This window comes from Cynocephalus volans, chromosome 1 (genome assembly GCF_027409185.1).
Source record: "Cynocephalus volans isolate mCynVol1 chromosome 1, mCynVol1.pri, whole genome shotgun sequence".
Lineage (NCBI taxonomy): Eukaryota > Metazoa > Chordata > Mammalia > Dermoptera > Cynocephalidae > Cynocephalus > Cynocephalus volans.
In genome coordinates this window covers 302696606-302721145 of record NC_084460.1, presented here as the reverse complement: position 1 = coordinate 302721145, position 24540 = coordinate 302696606, and the positions used below count along the sequence as shown (strand labels likewise).

General features: G+C 50.0%; 1 protein-coding gene across 1 annotated transcript in view; it reads right to left on the bottom strand.

The window, feature by feature from the left end:
• The window catches only part of SNED1 (sushi, nidogen and EGF like domains 1), a 75375-nt gene that overhangs the window by 6365 nt on the left and 44470 nt on the right, over nucleotides 1-24540 (bottom strand). Inside the window, exons 15-25 of the mRNA XM_063080050.1 lie at nucleotides 18282-18395; nucleotides 17530-17643; nucleotides 17155-17268; nucleotides 16346-16459; nucleotides 15747-16043; nucleotides 13364-13547; nucleotides 11941-12053; nucleotides 10672-10953; nucleotides 9148-9292; nucleotides 8988-9070; nucleotides 7304-7402 (exon numbers count right to left, since the gene is read on the bottom strand). Of these exons, the coding sequence (XP_062936120.1) occupies nucleotides 7304-7402; nucleotides 8988-9070; nucleotides 9148-9292; nucleotides 10672-10953; nucleotides 11941-12053; nucleotides 13364-13547; nucleotides 15747-16043; nucleotides 16346-16459; nucleotides 17155-17268; nucleotides 17530-17643; nucleotides 18282-18395 (1659 nt within the window). The remainder of the gene's footprint in view (nucleotides 1-7303; nucleotides 7403-8987; nucleotides 9071-9147; nucleotides 9293-10671; nucleotides 10954-11940; nucleotides 12054-13363; nucleotides 13548-15746; nucleotides 16044-16345; nucleotides 16460-17154; nucleotides 17269-17529; nucleotides 17644-18281; nucleotides 18396-24540) is intronic.

Below are 24540 nucleotides of genomic sequence, written 5' to 3'. Positions count from 1 at the left end.
GTCCTGGGCTTCTTTTGTCCATATCCTGCTTCAGTTTTGTAATCAGCCATTTCTCCAAAAATCCCTGGTTCTTTCAGTGGGGAATGGAATCTAGAGACCACAGTCTGGGTGCTCATATGCTATTACTGGGGTGTCAGTGCTTCAGGCCTTTCAGTGAACAGAACTAGGAAATTAGATTTTTAAAAAATAAAAATAAATTATGAGTTTATACCAATATTTCCAGTTCAAATTAACAGAATAAAATTTTTTACAAAATAAGGCTTTAACTTCTTTGATTTTATACTTTTATTCTTTACACTGAAAATCTTGGTGGCACTAACATAATTATTTTCTTTATCCTACAATGTACATATAATACTTTCAAAAAACCAAGTACCATCATTAAGATCGCTGAGTACAGCATAAAGCTTCTTGGCAATTCTTTTTATCCTTAGACCACATCCCACTAGGGTGAATAGTCATAATGCTGTTTTTAAAATCACTTGAAACGATACTCTTCCCCTGTGTGGTTATGCCACCAACACGATGAATAAGTTCCTTTATTTCAGTTTGTTTTCCATTTTTAGGCATTGCCTTTTCTTTTTGTTCTTTTTTAAGACATTTCCGTGGTTCTGATTTGAAAGTGTAAAAGAAGGTATCTTCAGAGAAGCCTAGCTTCTGTTCCCATTCCCTTTGCTCTGTTCTTTCCTTCCCACTGTAGTCAACCATTTTTACTAGTTTTATTTCTTTTTAAATATAAGAAAAAATATATACATATTTCCTTTTCCTACCAAAGATAATATGCCGAAAACACTATTCTGTACATTACTTTTTAAAAACAGCTTTATTGGGATATAATCTGTATACCATAAAGTTCACACATTTGAAGTGTACAATTCATTGGTTTTTGTGATATTCACACATATGTGCGTCCATCACCACAGTCAATTTTAGAACATTTTGCTCACCTCAGAAAGAAACCTCGTACCCTTAGCTGTCACCTCCCAGTTCTAAGCAACCACTAATGTGCTCTCTGTCGTTACAGATTGCCCTATTCTAGACTTTTATATGGGTGGAATCATATTGTATATGGTTGTTTGGGACTGGCTTCTTTTACTTAGCATGTTTTCAAGTTTCATCCATGTTGTAGCAGGTATTCATGCTACTTCATTCCTTTTTATGGTCCAGTAATGTTCCATTGTATGGACAGACCACATTTTGTTTATCTATTCATCAGCTGATGGATATTTTGGTTGTTTCTACCTTTTGTTAATAGTGCTGCTATGAACATTCATGTACAAGAAGACCTTCTGTGGAAATACAAGGGTACTCCAAAAGTTCATGGAAAATGGAATTAAAAGATAATACATTATTTTATTTATTTATTTTTGGCAACTGGCTGGTATGGGGATCTGAACCCTTGACCCTGGTGTTACAACAGTAGGTTCTAAGCAACTGAGCTAATTGGCCAGCCCTTTAAAAGATAATACAGATCTCTATATGAACTTTTTTAAAAATTGAAACTTAGTTGATATGGTTTTTGTACTTGATTTTGTTGATGTGATGCATCACATTTATTTATTTGCATATGTTGAACTGTTCTTGCATCCCTGGGATGAGTCCCACTTGACTATGGTGTATAATTTTTTTGATGTGCTGTTGAATTCTGTTTGCTCATGTTTTTCTGAGAATTTTTGCTTCTATAGTCGTCAAGGATATTGGCCTATAGTTTTCTTTTTTTGTTGTATCTTCACCTGATTTTGGTATCAGGGTGATACTGGCCTTGTAGAATGAGTTTGGGAGAATGGCCTCTGTTCTGACTTTTTTTTTTCATAAACTTTTTGAAGACTATTTGTATGTTTTCATTGCCTTTATCATATACCTTGGGATGGAGTTGCTGGTCATAGAGTAATTCTAGGTTTAATCATTTGAGGAAGTGCCAGACTGTATTTTGTTTTTTTTCTCAAAGCAGCTGCACCACTTTACACCAGCAGGTTATGAAGGTTCTGATTTTTCCCATTTCTCCGCATCCTTGCCAATGTTTATTGTTCCCTTTTTCATTCTAGCCATACTAGTGGGTGTGAAGTAGCATCTCACTGTGGTTATGATTCCCATTTCCCTGATGACTAATGATGTCAAGCATCTTTTCATGTGGTTATTGGCCATTTATGTATCTTCCTTGGAGAAATGTTTATGCAGATCCTTTGCCCATTTTTAAATTGGGTTATTTGTCTTTTTATTATTCAGTTGTAAGAGTTCTTTATGTATTTTAAATACAATCTCTTATAAATATATGATTTGAAAATATATTCTCCCATTCTGTGGGTTGTTTTTTTAGTTCCTTGGTGGAATCCTTTGAAGCACAGAAGTTTTAAATTTTGATGAAGTCCAGTTTATCTTTTTTTTCTTTTGTTGCTCATGCTTTTGGTGTCATATCTAAGAAATCATTGCCAAATCCAAGGTCATGGATATTTACTCATATGTTTTCTTCTAACGGTTTTGATTTAAGCTCTTAATACTTAATCCTTTGATTCATTTGTGTTAATTTTTGTATGAGGCATATGATGTGAGGTAGGGGGTAGAACTTCATTGTTTTACACATGGCTGTCCAGTTGTCCTGGCACCATTTGTTGAGAAGACTTCTTTCCCCACTGAATATCTTGACCTCCTTGTCAGAATCGTTTGACCATAGATGTATGATTTTATTTCTGGACTCTCAGTTCTATCCCATTGATCTAAATGCCTGTCCTTAAGCCAGTACCACACTGACTTGATTACATTGCTTTGCAGTAATTTTTGACATCAGGAAGTGTGAGTCCTCCTGCTTTTTTCTTATTTTTAGGTTTGTTTTTGCTATTGTGAATCCCTTGCAATTCCATATGAATTTTAGACACTGTATACAATTGTCCAGAGACATTTTACAATAACCCAGCAGAATACAGCAATGTGCATGGGTATTTAGAATCCATGGGCTGTATTGTCAATCCTTGCCTGCTGCACATGAGGCAGCTGTGGCTGCAGAGAGCGGGACTGGCACTTGTGCTGTTCTTGGGCTGTGAGGACCCTAAGCCTGTAGTTCACGCAACTGCAGGGCAGGAGGTTGCCAGAGACCTGCCTGTGGTAGCCTTGTCCTATGGAGCCATCTCCACTAAATCCTGTTTATTGTCACACACTTGTACACAGAGATGCACACCTCCCATAAGTGAATAAAAAAAGGCTGTTTTGAATGGGTGAGGCACAGAGATATGGCTGCACCGTGGGGTGGGGGCAGTGGGCTGCTCCAGTACAGAGCAAAGTGGTTTAAGTTCTGCCCTTGCCTGCTGTCACCTGGGGATAACAACTGCCTGCCCTTCTGGGTGGTAGCCCCCCAGATCATCGTAGGTGTCCAGGGGGATAAAACTAGGATAGTCCAAAAGCCCCCATGGGATGAGAAGTTAGGGAAAACGGGAATAATTAGACTAGCCTCAGCATTCACTCCTTCACCCCTGCCCCTGCACAACCCTAGGAAGATGGGTTACAGTCTTGGAAACCCGCCTCCTGTTCATGAGTTTCTCCCTCGGGCTTGAAGGTACAGCCCTGGGCTGGATAGTTGCTTGGTGAGGAAATGCCAATTGGGAGCATCAGGGTGCCTGGGAACCTTCCTTCCATTGAGAAGGAAAAGTCTAACAGCTTCCAGAGAGAAAGAGCAAGATTTACCCTATAAGAAAACAAGAACAAGATTGGCACCCATGACAGCAATACTGAAGACAAGGTGACACCTGACTAATATTTGAAGAACTGAAGGAGAAAGGAACTTTGAACTTAGAATTTTACCTCCAGCCAAACTGTCCTTTAAATGTGAGGGCTAATAACAACTTTTACAGGCCTACAGGGCCTCAGAAATTTGGCTATGTAAAGTCCCAACAAGTACTCTGTGAAACTTGACAAGCTGATTCTAAACTTTATAGATGTGCAAAGGACTAAGAATAGTTAAGACTCTCTTGAAGGTCAAGATGGGAGTACTGGCCCCATGCCTAGCAAGCCAGACCAAAGCTACCATCATTAGAATAGCCGATACTGGCTCAAAGAAGGTAAAACAGTGCAACAGAGGAGTGAGCCCAGAGGTGGACCCATGCATGTGTGGACCCTTGACTGACAACAGACGTGGCCTTCCGGAACTGCTGGGAAGGTGGTCAGCAAATGATTCTGGTATAACAAGTATCCATAAGAAAGAAAAGTTAACTTCTTTACACAACACAAAAATCAGGTTAGTTATAGGTCTGAGTTAAAAAGGCAAACAATTAAGCTTTAAAAAGTTATGATTATGTATGTAGAAAACCCCAAGTAATCTATGACAAGAATAAGAGAGTTTGGTAAGGTGGTTGGATAGAAGGTCAATATGCAAAAGTCAAATAAATAAATATATTCCAATAATAAGTAATTAGGAAATGTAATTTTAAAATGACACCATTTGTAATACTATCAAACTATAAAATACCTAGGAATAAACTTGTATTGCATATAAAGCTTTACTAAAAGACAAGTCCTAACTACATGGAGAGAGATTCTGTATTCATGGATAGACTTAATATTCTATAGATGTCAGTTTTCCCAAAAATGATCTAGGAATTCAGCGCATATTCATTCATTATCTAAGATGTGTAGTGGAAGCATAGAGGGCAAGGATGGCAGGATACTTCTGAAGATAAAAGAATAAAGAAAAGGAACTTTCCCTATTAGTCCCAGGACTTGGGAAGTTACAGTGAGGATGGTATTGGTTCAGGTGTATCAAGTCAGAATTCCACTTTCAGATGTGGAATTTCAATATTGACAGTGGGGAAATGAAAGACTCTTTAATGAAAGGAGATGGAAAAAACCAATTTACTCATCTGCATAAAAAACGAAATTGCAACCCTATTTCTCACATGCACAAAATCTACTTTAGACACACTAATGATGTGAATGTCAAAAGCAAAACTTTAAATCTTTGAGAAAAAAGAGAGACGAATAACTTTCTTACCTAGGAGGGAAGGATATTTTTTTTAAGAAGGCCCCCAAATTGCTAACCACTAAAGCTTGATAAATTTGATTATGAATTTTTCTCTATTAAAAAGTACCATTAAGAATGGGGAAAGACAATCCAGAGGCTGAAAGAAGATGTTTGCAGAACATGTAGCTCACAAAGAATCCATATCAAAACACATAAAATCACTTTGACAAAAGAATAAAAGTGCCAATATTCCAATAAAATAGTCATAAGGCATGATCAGGCATTTCACAGAAGAGCGAATGCCTTTGGCTGATACCCATGAAGAGATGCAAATCCTAATCCCAGTGAGTGTACATCACACCCATTCCATTGGCAGGATCTGGAAACCTGGTGAGACCAAGTTCTGTAGAGAATGTGGATTGACTGCATCTCTTGATCACTGCTGGAGGGAGCGTAAACTGAGACCACTACTTAAAAAACTACTTAGCATTCTCCTGTAACTCGGGCACTCACACGACCTAAGATCTAGCATTTCTGTTCTTGCACACGCACCAGGAGACCTGCGTGAGAATGTCTGTTGCAGCACTGTTCATGCCAGAGCAGGCAAGGAAACTAGGGAATTCACCAGTGGACTCATGCACAGTAGTGACTGTGCATGAGCTGTACCACCCCCAACAGCACGGGCAACTTAATGCACAGTGAACACAAGTCTAAAGATTACACATAGCAAGATGCCTGTCTTGCAAAGAAAACCCACGTACTGTTGAGGCATACTCGTAAGTATGATAAAATCACTCCTCTCCATCTACCAAAAGAAAAGTCATTATAAACACAAGATTCGGAATCATGGCCAATAGGGAAAGACCAGGGAGAATGATTGCAAGATACAGGTTATTGTTCATATTCTAGTTCATGGGTATGGGTCTAGTTTGTTTAAAGGCCATTATTTTATTAAAGGCTAACTAACTAACCAAATAAAAGGGGCCCGCAAGAGAGTGCACACAAAACCAGAGACGGTGGTTTAGTCTTGTGGGCCAGGGGGTCATTCAAGATTCCTTCTGTGTGCTGTCACTTGACATCATCTTGCACCCTGCCAAGGCATGAGCATCTCATTTGGCACACATTGCACAACCACAGTGACCTTGGGGCCAGCCCTGGGGCCACCTCGAATCTCTCCTGCAGAAGGGACCCAGGAGAGCTAAATCAGGCCCCTCTAGTTTCTGAGTTTTATAAAATGAATGTCTAATATTTAAAGGGGCTGACATTGCAAACCATCTGACGGGACGTTTGTTTTATTCCACTTCAAGAACAGCAGTGAGGTGAGTGTCTTCATTCTGAGTGGGCCGTGCCTCATTTAAGGGAGTCTTCCGCTGACTGCCTCTGATGCGTAGCCCTCGGTGCTGGCAGAAGCCCAGTGCCAATACAGGCCTAACACTGTGAGCGGAGCCACTGTGGGCAAGCACACCCTCTGGTGCCACAGGTGCCCTTGATATGTACAGGTGTCCTTGGGGAACCTGCGAGCAGGCCTTTCAGGTGAGAATATCCTTAGGGCTCACACCTTTAGTAAGCACTGGGCCTTCTTTGGAGTCAGGTGGATGGCTTAGCTCAACCTGAGTGAGTCCGTGGTGTGACTCAGGAGGAAAAGCCACTGGGACCTAGAAGAACTGTCCCTGGAGGGGTTGGAACAGGGAGAAAAGCAGAGGGAGAGACTGACTTTGTGTAAGGGGCGCCCGTCTGTGAATGCAGTCCAAGGGGCAATGTGTGAGCCTCTAGTGCTCTTGCTAGAGGTGCTGGGCAAATGCCCAGTGACCTGCAGAGACATGCTGACCGTGATTTCCATAAGATGGAGCACTGGACCAGCGGAAAGTCTAGGTGCTGTGACATCCGAGTGTCTGCAGGGCCCAAATGGCCTGCTTGCCGAGCCTGCATGACATCCCTCAAGCTTGGGCTGGCTCAGTGGCTGCTCCCTGCACTGATTCCCGCCGTCCTCTGTGGAGAAGCAAGGGATGGTGGGCCCCAGGAGGGCGACCCCGGGTGGGCTCTGCTGCATGGGGAGGGGCAGGGGAAGGGGTAGGGGAGGTCATTTGCAGGAGGCAGCTGTGGGGCCCGTCTCTCCAGCACAGACCCTGCTTGGACTGCGTGGGTCCTGCTCCCCATCTGTGCAAGGATGGGGCGCCACCACCTGGGTGGCATGGCTTACTGAACCCTTTCCAGGCCAGGGTGCTCAGCACTCAGCTGCCCCTTGGTAGGTTCTGTGCTTTCTAATCCCTCACTGTGGTGCCCCTTCCTGCCTGCAGCCTCTTGGGCCCCTGAGAGGGGCCAGTCCTAAAGTCCCCTCCACCCCTGCTGACTTACTTTTGATGTCCTTGTTGCTGCGTTCAGGGAGCTGGAGGGCCAGGTGGGCATGCTTGGGGGCCTCCTCTGTATCCTCAGGCTGCACCAGGGCTGTGGTTCCTAGCAGAAGCCAGGGTGACTGCACGGTACTGCTGCTTCACACTTAGCGCTGTCCTGGGGCCACCCTGTTGAGCTGTGTCTCTACCTCAGGGTGTAGGGATGTCCCTGGTGGGGCCCAGCTCCTGGTGTGGCTCACCTGTTGGTCCCCCACACTCCTCCTCCTGTGGAAGGCCCTCACCCTCCCGCTGACCCTCAGAGCTGCTCTGGGGAAGGTCACCAGTGACCCGTGTTACCCGGTGGCCCCTTCCCTGCTGCAGCTGGTGCTGTTGCTCTTTCCTTCTTTGGGTCACATTCCACTTTCCTCTCCCTGCACTCCCTGCTTCTTGGGGGGCCACAATGCCTCCTGCTGCCTCTCATCTACCCTCAGTCTCTGAGCAGACTTGTGCTTTTGCCCCCAGCTGCCACTCACTTCTTTGCAGGGTTCTCGCTTTTGCCCTTGGGGCACTTTATATCTGCTCCTGTGGCTGCAAGTATGACAAGCCCTGCCTTTGTACCCCACATCTCACCCTGCCCACTGCTGGGGTCCCATGGCAGCCCGACTGCCTATCCCCCCAGACACCTGCCACCAACCTCCCTTATGCTCACCATGTGGCAGCGACACCTCTGCCGCCCCTCCCAGGCCCCTGAGGGCTCCCCACTGTTCCTGCTGCAAGCCCTCCCTCTCTCCTCTTGCCTTGCCCGGGAAAGTTTTTGTTGGTTGGAAGTTTTCACTACACTGGTGGTGAGGCCTCTGTCGGGGAATGCTGGGAAGATGGGCAACAGACAGGTCCTTACTCCCACCCAGATCATCTTGGTGGCGTGGGGTTTGGGCCCTCTTTGTCAGAATCACAGGGAGGCCTGCTCTGCAGGTTCCTGGACCTGCCCTCACCTGGTAAACCAGGTGGGAAGGAGCCAGGGCATCTTGACCCATCCACCTCTGTACTGACGAATGACCTTGCCAGGGACAGGGACACAGGACTGCTCATGCCTGGCAGTGTTGGGTAAGGCAGAGAGACCCAATGACCTGACCTAGGTGGCCCAGCTTGTCCGGGTCTGAGCAGGACCAGAACCCAAAGGCTCTGCCCCTAGAACATGACATCGAAAGCGATGTGTGCTCCTCGCACTGTGCGGTGCATGCCAGTTGCCCCTTGTTAAATGGCACACTCCGTTGGACAGCTCCAGGTGGGGATCTGTGCTTTCATAAGCTCCCAGGCAAGGCTGGCGCTGCTGGTCCAAGGACATGCTTCCAGTAGCAGAAACTTAGAGCATCTCAGCCTCCTGTCTGCCGCTTACTAAACAAAACTCGGAGTCCTGACTGCCAGCAGAGCTTCCCTAATGTCTTGGTCTACTTCTAACGTTTTGATTTTTCATCATCTCTCATGTGCCAGCAACCTGAACCTTCAGCCCACTCCCTGACACTGTGGATGGTCTGTGCTGCCAGTGCTGACTGTGGGGCTGGGGTCCCTGGCTGGAGACAGCACTGGGTGTCTTTAAGCTCAGTTCTTAAGGGCCTCGGCACTAATATTGGGGACAAGGGCTGGTGAGAGTGGCAGTGAGGCCACTAGGTTGGTCACAAAGTTGGTGCCAGGGAGGCCACAGCACTCACGTGATCCCATGGTGACAGACTTGCTGGGTGAGCCACCAAACCTGGCGCTCACTCTTCCTCTGCCATCCACAAGTTCTGAGAACCTGCAGAGAGGACGAGAGGGTCACCATGGCTCGAGCATTGCCTCAGGATGATGGGGGCTGATGGCTAGATGTGGTACCTGGGGGGGTGGGTCGGTGTTTCGGGGGCACCATGGTCGTTGAGTAGGCGCAGCTCCGGCAGGCGCACTGGGGGCGGTCTATTTCTGAGCATCCGTGGATGGTGTCCTCCCTGGGGCCAGCGTCTGTCGGTGCCATCCCTGGGGGCTACAGAGCAGGTGGGAGAAGGGCAGTGGCCCAGAGGGCTGGGCGGGGCTGCCCTTGGCTTCCATCCCCAGCTATGCTGCACGGGAAGGGGCACCTCACACTAGGCTATGCTTAGAGAGGGGAAGAGGGGAGTGCGTGCCGGCATGTGGTCATGCGGGGGGTTTGTGTGTTCCTGAGAGCCCTGGAGCCTTGCTCCCTGCCCACCTGCTCACAGGCAATGCATGCTGTGACACAGACACATGCTGGCCTGGGCATCACAGGGGGATCTGAGTCCAGATGCTGGCCCCAGCCCCCACCCTGGAAGCAAGTTCTCCATCTGATGGGAGCCCGGCGCAGGGACTTGCCCTAGGCTGCCCAGAGTCATAGCTCTCCTCCCCGGGCTGCTGTTCCTGAGGTGACACCTCAGCTGAGGCCTGGAGAGTGAGGCTGATCTGTCACCCTAACAGCGTCCTTCAGTGTCTCAGGCTGGGCACCTCGTTCATACTGCGAGCCACTCCTGCCCTCTTCATCCCCTTATCATGTCCCCTGACTCAGTTGTTCTTGACTGGCTTACAGAGAGGCCCCAACCTGCCCTCTCCACCTGGCAGGTGTGCTGGAGCTGAGCTGGTGGTAGTGGCAGAGTTGGATGTGGAAACTCTCAGAGTGTGTGTGCTTTGCCCCGAGGGTAGCCTGATGGGTTGGGGAGGAGCAGGGAGTGCTGCCCTTGCTGGGAGCCCCTGAGGCTGCTCTCTGGGCTCCTCTGTCTGGCACGGCCACTCCTCTGTGTTTGTCTCCTCTTCTTTCTTCCCGTGTTCTGCTCCTGCACTGCCCAGAGAAACCATCTGCCCATGGCACCCTGTGTGCAAGGTGAGCAGGGCAAGAGGACCCTGGAGGGAACAGGCAGGTCCCAGACGGCACTTGGGAACAAACACGTGTCCTCAGTGTGGCCTCTGAGCCTCTGCACCCTGCTCTGGGCTACTCTTGCCCTCCTAGGCCTCCTCTACGCCACCTGCTCTCAGTGCCTGTTCTAGGTGGTGTCCTGCATTTACTGTCCAACCGTCTGGGGTCTACGTAGGGGGTACAGCACAAGAGGAGGCTCGACAGGCTTCTTTTCCCAAATTGTTAGTGCCATCTGTTAGTAAGGCCTTCTTTCCCTGCCAATTGGAAAGCCTCCATGTTCATACAGGAACTTCTCCCATGTTAACACAAGTCCTGTGTCTAGGCCGTCTGTCTGATGTCCCATGCACAGTCAGCATCCTGAAGTACAGCAGGAGGACCCGTCTCTCCTGGATAAGGACACCATGCCCAGAGGATGGCAGCAGGCCTCCTGCACCACCCAGCCAATCCTGATGGCCTCGATGGCTGGCTGCAGCCACCCCGCCCAGCCCTGCAGCACTCACAGGTGATGATGTAAAGGTGAGCAGGCTCACTGTGCAGCTGGCCATGCTCCGAGCTCTGCACTGCCGTCACTGAGAGCTGGTACCGCTGCCCTGGCATCAGGTCGCGCACCGTGTAGGACGTCAGCTTCCCATTGGGGACGTAGCGGCTCTTGGTGCTCTGGCTGGTGGTCACGTTGATGACATAAGCCTCCAGTGAGGCACTGGGGGTGGGGGCGTCCCAGACCACATGGGCGGAGGTGGCCGTGACTCGGGAGGCAGTCAGGTTTGCTGGAGGCAGAGGCCCTGGATGAGGCATGGAGCAGGGGAGGGAGGTGAAGGGTGGGTGAAGGGGTCTTCTCACAAGGACTCAGTTTAAGATCTGAGACAGATGCTAAAGGCTCATTTGAAGCCAGATGTAGTCATGGTTATAGTGTGATTTATAGTGTGTTTTTATAGGATGATTTTATAGTTCTAAGGAACAGCGGGAGAGTGCCTTTACAGCTGTAAGGATGGATGGCCCCCAGAACATCGCCCTCCCCTCAGGTTTGGATTTGCTCAGCAAAGCCCTGCTGCCTTTGGCAGGTTAGTGCCCTCCCACGTGGCACTTTCGATCCTCCTGAGTCTGGCTGTGCATACCTTCCTGGAATGTAGATAAGGGGAGTGGGCTAGAAAGGCAGAGGGTGGGCCCAGGTCCCAGTACTGACTCCCCTGCCTTTCCACATGCCTCCCCCAGGTGGGCTGTGTCTGAATGCCATGGACAGGGAGTCCTAGAGCCCAAGGAGACACAGAATCAGCCCCCCCCTGCAGGGTCCTGCTCAGACCTCGACTCTGCAGACCTACCTGCAACCTCCCCTTTCGCGGCACTGCCTGCCCATGTTCTCTCTCCTCCCATGTGTTGGGGGTGATGTGGACTGAGGGACACCACAGTGTTTAGCCAGACTGGGCTGGTCACACGGTCCCAGAGCCCTGGACAGTGGGGTGTCCTCGGCCCAGCATGCGCCTCTGGCCCTTTGGTCAGTGTTCAGCAGGGGCCACTTTGAGGAGCTGCCAGAAGCCAGGAGACTTTGAATGCTGAGGGTGGCTGTGTTTGATGTCCCCAGCAGGAAGATCCAGACCAGCCCAGTGCAATGGTCCCTCCCTGGCAGTCTGAGTGGAAGAAACCTCTGGGTGGCCAAGGGCTGGATTTCTAGCATCATGGACAATTTGGAGAGGACTGAAGGATGCAGGCAGCAGGTCAGAGCTTCTGGAATGAAGCCCTGTGTGAGCCAGAGGCCACGCTGCTCCACTTACGTGTCCACACATGCAGTGGTGTGGTGGCGAGGCTCTCCGTGGGATGGTCCTCTCCCTCAAGCCCACTGAGAGTGGTCACCTGGATGGTGTATCTCCTTCCAGGCAGCAGGGCCCTGCCAGGAGGGGAGGCAAGGGAGAGAGAACAGGAATGTCTTGGGGGGCCTGTGTCCAGCTCTGCTGCTGGACCACGGCTCCCCAGAGAGGATGTGACCATGGGTGTGGGTTGTCCTGCTTCTGGTGTGCAGGCTGCTCCACAAGGGGCAGATGTGGGGTCCTCAGACCCATGTGCTCCTCGGGTGGGAAACCATTCCACAGTCTGTCTAGTCCTGTGAGAGAGGCTGAGAAAGTTTGAGTGCTCATGGGGTAGCTGCAGTGGTCAGAGGGCTGCTTTTCAGACAGGAGAGGTCAGAAAAGGGGCACTGGAAAAGGTCACTGTGCAGAAAAGGGTAACAGCTTGTCTGGCTGCTCTCCTCAGAAGGGCCTACCTGCAAATTGGCCCTTGGCTTGTGTCTGGGAACTTGAATTTGAGAAGATTCCCACCACCCTAACAGATGAGAGGGGCTCACTGCACCCAAACTGCTTGTGCAGACCGTGTGGAGCCTGGAATTTGCACAGGCACTGGGCAGAGGTGCTGCGGAGTGGGTGCGGGGCCTCTGGTGGACTCCCCTGCTAGTCCACACTTCACATGTGTCCTCACAACTTGTTGCTGGGACTGAGAACATGCTGCATGACTCTGGGAGGAGATTCCAGCAGCTCGCGCCCGGTTTCCCCCAGGCCCTGCCCGCGCGCCTTCCCCTGCTGATTTCCCTCGCACCTTCCTCCCTAATATAGCTCAGCTGGGAGCACGCTCCACGCTGAGTCCTCAAAGAGGATCATCGGCCTGGGCTGGTCTTGGGGACCTGGAACACAGTCACTAAGTGCCTGCCCTGGACCTCATTTGTGTGTCTGTCATGAGCCACCTCAAGTCATTCTTTGGAAGTGGCTAGGATGTAAATCAGGAAAAGTCATGAAAACATTTAAAAGATAAAGGGAGGGTTCTGGGAAGACAGTGGACCAGAAGCACCAGGAAGCCAACAAGTGCCCAGGCAGGAGCTGTCTGATGTAACCCGGGGTGTCTCTCCAGCCTCCCTGATGGCTGCCCTCTGGGTGGCCAGGCCATTCTTTCAGTATCTGTGCAGAAGGCACGGCCCCAGAGTTTTAGAGCTCCCCTACCTTCTCTGGGCACCTTCTGACAATGCTGAAGAGCTTGCTGCTCATGGTGGCCCTGTGACAGGCAGGGCAGGTGTGAGACCCCAGGAGCAGAGGTTGGCTCATCCTGGCACCCACCCACCCAGGTGGGGAGCCGAAGGTGCACAGCAGACATATGAAGAACATGTAAGCCCCTGCCCTTGCACCAGCCCCAAGCCCTAGGCTCTCCTCTTACCCGAATGTGAACCCATCCACACTCCTGTTCACATCGGTGGACTGGGCCTCGGGGGCCTCAGGGTGGCGGATGGACACTCGCACCTGGCTGACGGTGGCATGGTGGATCCTGTGCAGAGCCCAGCGCACTGAGATGGCACTCGTTGTCACGTTGGTGACCTCAAAGCCCTCAACAGGGCGTGGGCCTAGGGGCAACAGTCTGCTCAGCAGATGCTGCCAGCTGCTCACTCCCGGGGGGTGGGGGACTCGGGACGAGACCAGGCTTGGCAAGGTGCTGGGGGTCACAAAGAGGTGATGGGAGAGCTGTCCCCTCAGCTGCTCAGTGAGGACTCAGGTGGTGGGGACACCCCAGGCTTGGGGCCACCAGAGGCTGGATCTTGCTCCCAGTTTAGATACGACCGACAGGCCATGGGATGGGTGGGTCCTTCCTGACATGGGCTGACCCTGGCTGTCCCCTCTTTTTTTGTGCTGCTGACTGCTTTGGTCTCACTAACAGTGAAGATCGGGGCACAGTGTGGGCAATGCTGGGCCTAGTGGGACAGAAGCCACAGAGAGTCCCCAGTGACTGATGGGAAGGGGCTGCTTGTGAGCTCAGTTTCACACTCGTCCAGTCCCATCAGAGGTTTGAGTGCCACTGCTGAGGGGTCAGGTAGGGGCCACCCCCCAGTCTAAGAGAGCCCAGTGGGCAGCCTTCAGCTTTTGTTGGCACATTGCCCTAGTCCAGTGGCCAGGGCGTGGACAGTGTACCCTCCCCCCACCCTGGTCTCCTGGTGAAGACCCCTCTCTGATGTGGGCAGGGGAGAAGCTCCTTTCGAGGGCAGACTCCATCTCGGGCAGCTGCATGGGCATCCTTCCTGAAGCCGGCCTCAGGACTCCCCTGCTCAGTCCCCAGGGCATATATCTTCTGCATGGTGGGTCCCTGCAGGCTCCCCCAGGTGGGCTCGGGCCATCCTGTGTTGCTGTCCTGTCCCTTGCCCTCCATGCACTCAGTGCCAGCCCTGGCCGGACCCCAGCAGATGCCAGGATGCCTTCCTCCTAGGAGATCCGCCAAGCTGCTCTCTGCCTTGCTGCCTGGTCCAGCCAGTCAACACCATCGTGCTTCCCCACATGCACTCCTGTGGCCAGCTGGGAGAGCCCTGCCGGGTGCCAGACCTCACCCCGAATCCCTGACCCCCAGCGATGGTCCCACCACTCCTCAGTCCAAACTCCAAGCACCTTTCCCTCCTTCCTCAAGCCTCTAGCGCCCCTTCCCCATTCTCTGCTCTTGTCTTTTGAGGACCCAGCACATTGGACACAGAGCCCCACGGCCTCCTCCACGGCCTCCTCCACAGTCCCCACAGCCCTGTACCCAACCTTGGCCCCTGTATCAGCTGCACCTCAGCTCCCCCCCTCTGCTTTGTGCTGGACCCTACCCCTCATCCATCCATGGGTGTGTTCTAGGGATTCTTCCACCTCCCCTGGATCCTTTTCATCCACAGACCAGTGAGCTAGAACCCTCAAAGCCTCCTGTAGACATGCCACCCCCTTTTCTCCTCTCCTGCACAGCATTGTCCTCCCTGATGCCTGAACCCTGGCTGCCCTTTTTCTCTGGAGGGCTCTGTGGAGACTCCATTCTCATGCAAGGCCTCCCTCCTCAAGCCACTGCCCTCTGCCTCCTGGACCCCTCCTCGCCTGGTACCCCTCAGCCCCGCCCCACTTGTTGGGGATTGCATCTGGTCTCTGCTTTCAGAGCCAGCTGCGGTCCACAGCTCCGGATCTGTAATTCCAGCTGGACTGCCCCCTTCAGGGGATGAGCCTTAGATGCCTTCTCTTGGCACTACCCCCAGGCTTGTCCCAATGATGACCTCCTCACACTCACATGGACCGTCCCGAGGCTCCACCTCAGGGTAGTCCAGAGCCACACACTTCTCACCGTCCCCACCCTCCCCACTGCTCCCAGCCTCTCCCTGCTTCCACCATGATCACAGGGCAGGCAGTGCACCTGTCACAGTCCACGTCAGGTCATGCCACCCAGCTGTGTGAGATTCTCCAGTGTCTTCAGATTCCACTTAAGACATCCATAAGGCTGCCCACTGCCTGCCCCTAATACCTTGCTCCTGGCACCAGCTCCTCCCACGTGCCTTTTCAGGGAGCCCCCATTCCTTCTCCAGTGTCTATATTCTATGTCTGTACCTTGTTTATTGTCCCCCCACTCCCGTGGGGAGGTCAGCTCTGTCCCCACGGCTCTGTCCACAGCACAGTGGCAGGGCCTGCAGTCCCATGGGCCTCGGCTGCAGACGCTATGTCCGCCCCACCTGCCTTGGGTGTCAGCCCCTGCTCCTGTCAAGGTGGATTCCAGGACAGGGCACGGGGGCAGACATGGCCAGTGCTCTGGCGGCACTCACGCGTGCGGGTGAGCAGCACCGTGGGCCTGCTGATGTCGTTCTTGTTATTGGTGTTGCGTTTGACTGAGAAGACGGAGATGTTGTAGGCCCTGCCAGCTGCCAGGTCCTGGAGCTGGTGCACAGAGCGGCTCCCGTCCACGAAGTCTGTGCGGCGGTAGGAGCCGTCGGAGGAGACGTAGGTGACCGCATAGCCGTCGAGCACCTGCCTGGCAGATGGGCCTTCAGGTGGGCGCCAAGAGATGGAGACCCCGCTCTCTTCCACTCTCTCTACCTTGAGGGCCGTTGGTGGGAAGAGCTCTTCAGAGTTTCGATCAAAACACAAGGGAAGGGGAGTGGTCAGCTGTCGGCGTGGAAGCCCCTGCCAGGTCAGGCATTTTGCCTGGGCCTGGCTCGGGCAGCTGCCGGGGGAGCTTCCTAAGGTCCTGGCCACGCGCCTCAGGGGGGTCCACGCTTCTGCATGTGTGACTGAATTTAATGCACCCGGGATTCTGTCCCCTGCCACTTCTCAGCTAAAGGCCTGCGAAAGCAGCTGCCTGGATGCACTGCCTTAGGGAGCCCCCTGCCTCCCTCCCCCAGTGTGGGCACCCTCGCTGCCTCACCTTTGGTGCAGTCCTTGCCTGTGTAGCCCACTTTGCAGGTGCAGCTGTGGGACCCATTGTTGGCTAGGCAGTAGCCACGGCCCCCGCAGGGGCTGGAGAAGCAGGGGTCACTCACTAGGGGAGGGAGCAGCAGTGAGCACGGGGGGTTGGGCCTCCTCCTCCATGTGCTCTGGGGTGCTGGGTCCCTCCTCCATGTGCTCTGGGGTGCTGGGTCCCTCCTGCGTTGGGTGTGGGATCGAGGGCAGCCCCACAGCGGTCCTGCCTCCCTGCAGTTTCACCACCCCTGAGGCCCTGTGGTGGGCTCGGGCTGCGCAGCCACTGTCCACCCTATGCAGCTGAGCACGGCCAGCCAGGCCCAGCTTAGGCACCAGAGACGCTCAGCCCAGACAGGTCAGTCCACCACCCCCATGACGCTCAGCGGGTTGGGAAAGAGGCAACTCCAGAGATCCCAAGTGCCATAAAGGAAAACAGTGGTGAGTGGGGATCCCCTGCAGGTCAGTGCTGGACGGCTTGTCCAGAGGAACTGCACTGTGGGCTGGTGGGGGAGAGGATTCCAGATGGAAGGGACAGTGAGTGCTGACCCTGGGGCTGCGATGAGCTTGGCCTGTCCAGGGACAGCAGGGCTCTGCATGCATGTGAGGCTACGGCCTGGGCATGCACTCAGGTGAGGTGGGGCTGTCAGGGAGGGTGAATGCAGGAGATGGGGGCACCAAGGGAGAACAAAGGACCACTAGCCAGGGGACTGAGAAGGGGCCTTCCGAGGAGGCGGCTGGGGAGCCCCGAGTGAACAGGCTGGCCTGCTGCCCCACCTGTCTCGCAGTGGTAGCCAAAGAAGCCCTCTGGGCAGACGCACAGGTAGGTCCCATCGCCTTTCTCGCACCGGCCTCCGTGCTGGCAGGGGCTGGAGGCGCAGGCGTCCACCTCTGGAGAACACCCAGAGAATTGGCCCGAGCCGCAGGAAGGGGTCTGGGTGAGGGAGGAGAGGACAGCAGGAAGAAGGAAAAGGACGGGGAGGGTCGGGAGGGGGGTGGTGGGAGGGGCTCTTGGGGAGATGCTCAGCCTTCCCCACAACCCCCACCCCGCCCCCACCCCACACAGCCGCCAGCCCTGGCTGTCTCTTTCCCTGGGGTGGCCTGCTCAGCCCAGGCTGCACACATGGGGACCCACCCTAGGGGAGCCCCTACCTGTCTCGCAGTGGACTCCAACAAAGCCTGAAGGGCACTGGCAGACGAAGGCCCCCGGGAGGTCCCTGCACGAACCACCGTTTCTGCAAGGCTGTGTTAAGCACTCGTCTATCTCTGCACAGGGAAAGGGTGTCACTGGCTACACACTCCCTGGGATTCTGTGTACTTCCTGAGGATGCTTCACCCTGCCTTCCCAGGCATCACTCCCCTGGATGTGGGCCTTTTCCTCCACCAGCCCCACACCTGCCCTTCCTTGGTAGACTTGCCACCTCCACTGCCTGCCGACAAAGCCCCACCTCAGGCCACTACTGCACTCCATGCCACTCAAGCTGGGAAGTTCCCCAGGGGCCACAACAGGACACAGCTCCCCGGGCCTTGCCTTCCCTGCTGGGCCATTGTCTCTCAGGGCCTAGAGTCCTACCAAGGCACAAGGGGGTGCAGGGCTTGTCCAGCAGTGGCACCAGACTGGGCCTCAGAGGCTGTGACCTGCCCTGTCCACTCCCCACCTTCTCTGCCTCCTGAGCCCAGAGTCTGAGGCCAGGTCAGCATTTCTCAGCTAAGCTCTCGGTCTCTGGGGAGGTGGAGGCAGAGATGGTTATAAATCTCTGTCCTGGATGTCAGAGCTGGCAGGGCCCCATCCCCGGCCACCCAGACAGAGACCAGTCCAGGGAGAGGAGAGGTGGAGCAAAGCCTCAGGCACATGGTCAGGGCTCTGGGGCTGCCACCCCCAGTGGGGGCCGAGACCATCTTACCCAGCTCACAGTGGGCTCCCTCATACCCTGTGCTACAGAGGCACAGGTACCCGGCGATGCGGTCCTGGCAGGAGCCCCCATGCTGGCACGGCTGAGACTGGCATTCGTCAATTTCTGAGAGAGAGGAAAGACCCCAGGAGTAAAGCAATGTGGCCATTATTAAGCCAAATTAAGATAGACATAAATTAGTTTTGAAGGGTCCGATGGAATTCTACGCTATCCCCTTATTACTTGGAGAGGCCAGAAACCAGGGCTGGACAGCACTGAAGGGGAGGCGTGGGGCAGTAGACACACGCCTGGGGCTCAGGGTCTGTGGAATGGCTGGGGACATTCGTAATCACAGAAGGGTTCACAGAAGACGCTGGGGGGTTTACTTCCAACAGCTCTCAGGTGGACAGGCCAAAGGCCTCGGAGGTTTGGCAGAAAGGTCTTACACCCAGTATGTAGCAGTTACGGTATGAGACCAATACACGTGGAGACCAGTCTTCAGTTTTCAAAGGTTCACCACAGGTTTCTTTTAAATTGGAAGTTGTGCTCCTGAGTTTGTGTCTCATTTTAGAAAAGTGTAACTTTAATGCTTAAAAAGTAAGTAAATAGATGGCAATGACCTAATGACACCAGGGACCAGCACCCACCCTGGGAGCCAGGACGCTGAGGGGCTCATCTGGTCACGTGCTGGCCTCCTCCCTGGTGATGCGGATTTCTGTGCCCATCAGTTCTTTGCTGTTCTAACATGTTTTGGAAATTCTGAGAATTGCCTTAGACAGTGCGTGGTTCTGTTTGCTGTCTGTGGGTCTTGCTGGTCGGTTGTTGTGATACACACCCTCTTCTCACTCGACGCTGGCTCGAGACCTCCGTGCTGTTGTGGGCCGTGTGGTTCACTGATTTCCCCTACTCCACAGAGTGATTGTGTCACCCTTCATCCATTCTTTCCAGTGGGCATTTGAGTTGGTTCTAGACTTTTTGCTATTATAAAAATGCTGCCTGTATATTATCTCGTATCTCCCAGTGTACATGTGCAAGTTTTTCTTAGGTTTATACGTATAAGTGGAATTTCGGGGACACAGGTTATATGAATGGTCAAATCAACAGGCAAATTGTCAAATTGTTTTTAAAGTGCTTAGACCAGTTTACACTCTTGCCAGCGATTGATGAGAAATCCTGCTGGTCCACATTCTCACCCATACAGGCTTCTCAGACTTCTCCCCTACCTGGTTCCTGATTACAGGGACAGTCTTTCACCATTAAGTATTTTCTTAGGCATGGATGCCTTTTGTAAGGTTGAGGAAATTACTTTCTACTCTTAGTTTATTAAGAGGTTTTAGTAATAGTTGAATTTCTTCAAATGATTTTTCTGCCTCTATTGAGGTATATGGTTTTCTCCTCTGTCTCCTAATATGGTAAAGTACATTAATTGATTTTCAAATGTTAGGCCAACATGTGTTCTTGAGATAAATCCTATTGGTCATGGTTGTAGTATCTTTTTTATGTAGTACTGGGTTTGATTTAGTAATATTTTATTAGGATTTCTGTGTCTATGTTTATGAGGGATATTAGTCTGTAATTTCAATTATTGTAATACGTGTATCTTGGCTTTGGAATCAAGACCATACTGTTCTCATCAAATGAGCTGAGAAGTGTTCCTTCCCCCTGCGTTTTCTAAAAGAGCTTGAGTAAGGTTGGTATCCTTTCTTTCCCTTTTTGTTTCTGTAAGATCAGAAACAAGTATGCTTTCTTAAATGTTCGACAGTATTAACCAGTGAAGCAATCTGATCCTTCCGTTTTCTTTGCATAACAAATGAAATTTCTTCAGTAGACATTGGGCTAGATAGGTTTTCTCCTGACTGTTGGGTCAGTTCTGGCCCTTGTCTTTCAAAGTTTCCATTTCCCACAAGTTGCCAGATACATTGGCCTAAAGTTGTTCATAGTACCCCTTGTTGTCTTTTACATATTGGGGGGATCTTTAGTGGCATCGCTATACTTATTTTGATATTGCTAATCTATCTTTTTTTTCTTGACCAGTCTAGCTAGGATTTACCAATTTTATTGATCTTTTCGAGGAACTAGCTTTTGGTTTCATTAGTTTTTATCTGTCTTTTCTATAATTACCTTTTATTTGTTTGTTGCTGATATATAAACATGTAGTTAACTCTGTTATAATAACCTACATCCGCTAAACATCTACATTTTCTGTCATTTTTGGTAGTTTTCCTGTAGAATAAAGACAACCATATCAGCCACAAATACTGATGTTTTTACTTCCTCCTTTCAAATTTTCATGACTTTAGTTGCTTTTTCTCACTTTATCACATTGGCTAGTACTTCCAATACAATATTGATTAGAATTGGAGGTAAATGTGCATCCTTGTCTTGTTTCCAATCTTAAGGGGAATGCTTCTCTGTCTAGGACACTGTTTATTCTTGGTTTCAGGAGATGCATAGCAGAGTTGCCTCAGAAGCTACTTTCCCTAGGTCAGTTGAGCGGAAGAGTGGCTTTTGAGTTCGAGATCCTGTCCCCTCCCCTGTAAGTGTGTGGCCTGTGATTGCGCGCTTCCCATGGCCCCCCGGTCTAGCTGCGCCTGGCACACCTCTCTGGGCAATGAACGCTTGGGGGCTTATGTGAGCTCAGTTACTTCTCTTTTAAGTTTTCCCTCCAATAAATCCTGTTTTATTTTACATCATGTGGTACTAAAGGTGTGTATGTCATGTTACTTTTATTTGGATAAGAAAGCATGTTTTTATTCCTTATTGGGCATGAGTTGTGTCAAATGCTTATGCATTCATTGAGATTCTTATCATTTTTGTCCTTCAATTGGTAGTGTAGCAGTTTTTTCTAATATCAAACTATCCCTGCAACAATCCAACTTGATAATGGTGTACACAGTCTATAGACTATTGAATTTTTGCATCCATGTTCATATGTTCAATGAGCCTGAAATTCTCCTTTCTCCTGTTATTCACGTCTGGGTTGGCATCAGTGTTATACTGGCCTCATAAAATGTGTTGGCACATATTCTGTTTTCTGCTCTCTGGAAGAGTCTGTGTAATACCACAACGGTCTGTTTCTGGGCCGCTTGGTAGGATTTACCCATAAAATTGTTTGGGCCTGTTGTTTCTTTGTGGGATGTTTGAACTGCAGCTTCAGTTTCTTTAGTCACAGGACTCCATAGGTGCTCTGTGTTTCCTTGAGTCACGTTTATGAAATTGTATTTTTTCATGAGTATTATGTCCATATCACCTAAGATTTCCAATTTATTTGTACAGTGTAGTTGATAGTGTTCTTTTATTATCTTGTTCATCTATGGTTATGTTACCTTTTTCATTTATAAAGATTTTTATTTGTGCTTTTTGTTTTTCCTATCAGTCTTTGTAGAGATTTGTCCATTTTATTAGGTTCTTCAAAGAGCTAATTTTTGCTTTAAGCTTTTCTTTTGTACCTTTGATTTCTATCTCATTAATTACTGCCTCTTTCCTTCCACTGTCTTTAGTACCACTTGTTATTTTTTCCTGACTTCTGAAGTCAGACATTTAGTTCATTAAGTTTGAACTTTTCTTCTTTTCTAACATGGGTAGTGAGGCTTTGGATTTTCATGAAGTACTGCTTTTGCCACATCATGCAAGTTTTGATATACAAAGTGTTCATTGTTAATTATTTAATAAATATTTTCAATGGCCATTGTGATTTCGTCTTTGACCCAAGAGCTGTTTCAAAATTATTTGAAGAACAATTTGAGTGGATAAAAACTTTTGGTCCTTAAGTTTATTTCAATATTTATCCTGTTTGGGATTTGCTGTGTTTCTTGAATTTGTGGGTTGGTGTATTTCTTCATTTTTAGAAAATGCTTAATCATTATGTCTTCAAATATTTGTTTTGCCTATTCCGTCCTCTATTTCTGGGACTCCAGTCTGTGCTTGCTTGCCTGTTTGATGTTGTCCCACAGATCTCTGATGCTCTGCTCTGTTTTTTAAAAATTCATTTATTCATAATTCGTAATTCATTTTTAATGTTTTCTTTTTCTGTCTCATCTGCAGTTTAGATTGCTTTGTTGTCCTGTCTTTGAGGTCCATGACATTTTCCTTCTGTCATATCTCTTCTGTTAAGCCTACAATTTATTCTTTATCTCAGATGTATTTTCAGTTCTTCAATATCTTTTGCTACTTCTTTTTTGTTCAAATTCTCTATTCTCTCATTCATTTTGCCTCTCTTTTCTATTTTCTTTAACATATTTATAAGGGCATTTAAAAGTCCTTGTCTGTGAATTTCAGCATTTGGGCCTTCTATAGGCCTGTTTCTATTGACTATTTTTTCTCTAGATGATGTGTCATAATTTCTTGCTCCTCAGACACAGCATATACAAGAACAGGAGACCAAAGTGCAAAATCCCTACCTCTAGGATGATCATGTTCCCTTCTCTATCAAGTGACTGGGTTGAGTAGCTGGTCTCTTTGATGTCATTAGGAATTCAGTCCCTGGGTTGGGGCTGCTGCAGAGTTTTAGGTAGTTTCAGTTCATGATTGGTTTTAAATGCTTGAGGGTTGGAACGGGTCTCTCCTTCCTGTTGGAGCTGGGACCGAGGTCTTGTGAGACTGTGAAATCTCTCTCTGACTTCTAGACCGGCCCCTGGCATCTCACACACTCATACAAGTCCTGTGGGGAGAACTGTGCAGTGCTGAGGGCTTACTCTGCATGCGTGGCTTCTCTCGAGCCCAGTCAGTCACGCTCGTTCCCACAGCATGAAGAGTTTGGTTGCATTTTCCCTGCCCCTCAAAGTTCCCTGCCCATCGTGGGTTTGCTCCCAGGGCAGAAAGCAGCCGAGTCTTTCTCACCCAGGAAGGACTTGCCTCAGCGTCACTCTTTGACAGGTTAAAGATATGACTTCATAGGCTTCATGAGGTTTCCTTGATGTTACAATGAGAGTGATGGTATTTTGTAACTGTCCACCTACTAACCAAGTGGACCTCCTCAGTATTTAAAAATATCCGTTCATGATCTTACATCTGATGTTGCTGTTGAGTAATTTAATGCCAATCTGATTGTTACCCACATTTGTAGGTAATCCGTTTTTCCCTCTGGGTGTTTAAAACAATTTTTTTGTTGTCTATGATAGTTTTAAATTTTACTACAATGTGGATAGTATTTATTTCCCTTTTCTCCTGTTGGACATTCTGTGGACCCTTTCACCCTGTCATTCATCTGTAATTCTGGGAACTGAACTCCACCGCCACTCACAAATTGCTTTCTTTGTGAGCTGCTCCTCTCCTCCTCGGGCTGCTGGTGTGGGTGCCAGCTCTCCTGCCTCCCGCAGCTCCGTGCTTTCCTTTTGACTTTTCACCTTCCCTCCTTCCCGGGAAAGGGCTTCAAACTGAGCTTTCGCTCACTAACTTATTCCTCATCTTTATCCACTTATAAATTATGTTTGTTATTCAACTTTTACATATTTTAATCTTCCTATTTCCACTTTTTAAAAAGTGATTTACCGACCCCAGTGCCATGTTTGTGCCGGTGTGTTTGTTGTGATTATTTTATATTGCTTGTCTACCTTCCATACTTCTGCTTCTAATAGTATGTGTTGTGTGGACCTTTTTTCGTTTTTGTGGTGGCTGGCTGGTACAGGGATCTGAACCCCAGACCTCGGTGTTATACGACACTGCGCTCTGACCACCTGAGCCGACCGCCAGCCCTACTTTTTGAGGCGGTTGTATTTGCAGTGTCTCAGTCTCTTGGCTGGTGAGCTCACTTTCTCTGAGGACACTGGCCTCTCGTGTGGCAGCATGTTGGGGGAGAAGCAGCACTGGGAGAAGGTTGGTCTCTTAGACAGTGATGTACCAGCCCTGGGGTTGGTAGGACAGGAGTAAAAGAAAGATGCTTGAGGCCAGGTGGTCTCCGCCTGTTTTCCAGAATTCTTCCCCTGAGCAGGGCCACACAGGTTGGACCGGGTTTTGTGGGGCATTTGGGAGACAGCAATATGCTCATGTGCCTCATTCATCTCCTCATGCTGTCACCCACCATCCCTGAGCTTATGTGTTTAAAATCCTTTTTTGATGGAAACTATGAGCACCACACAGAGTTTCTGGTGAAGAGAGCTGGGACTGCTTTGGCTTCACGCAGTGCACCTGCAGTTGTGTTAATGGCCCCACCTCTCCAGGGGCTTCGGTCAAAGCGGGCCCTGCCTCCAGGCCACGCCCCCCAGCTCTAGGGCAGACATGAGTGCGATCCCGGAGGCCGTGCTCGCTGGAGCAGCACCCCTCAAATGGCTGT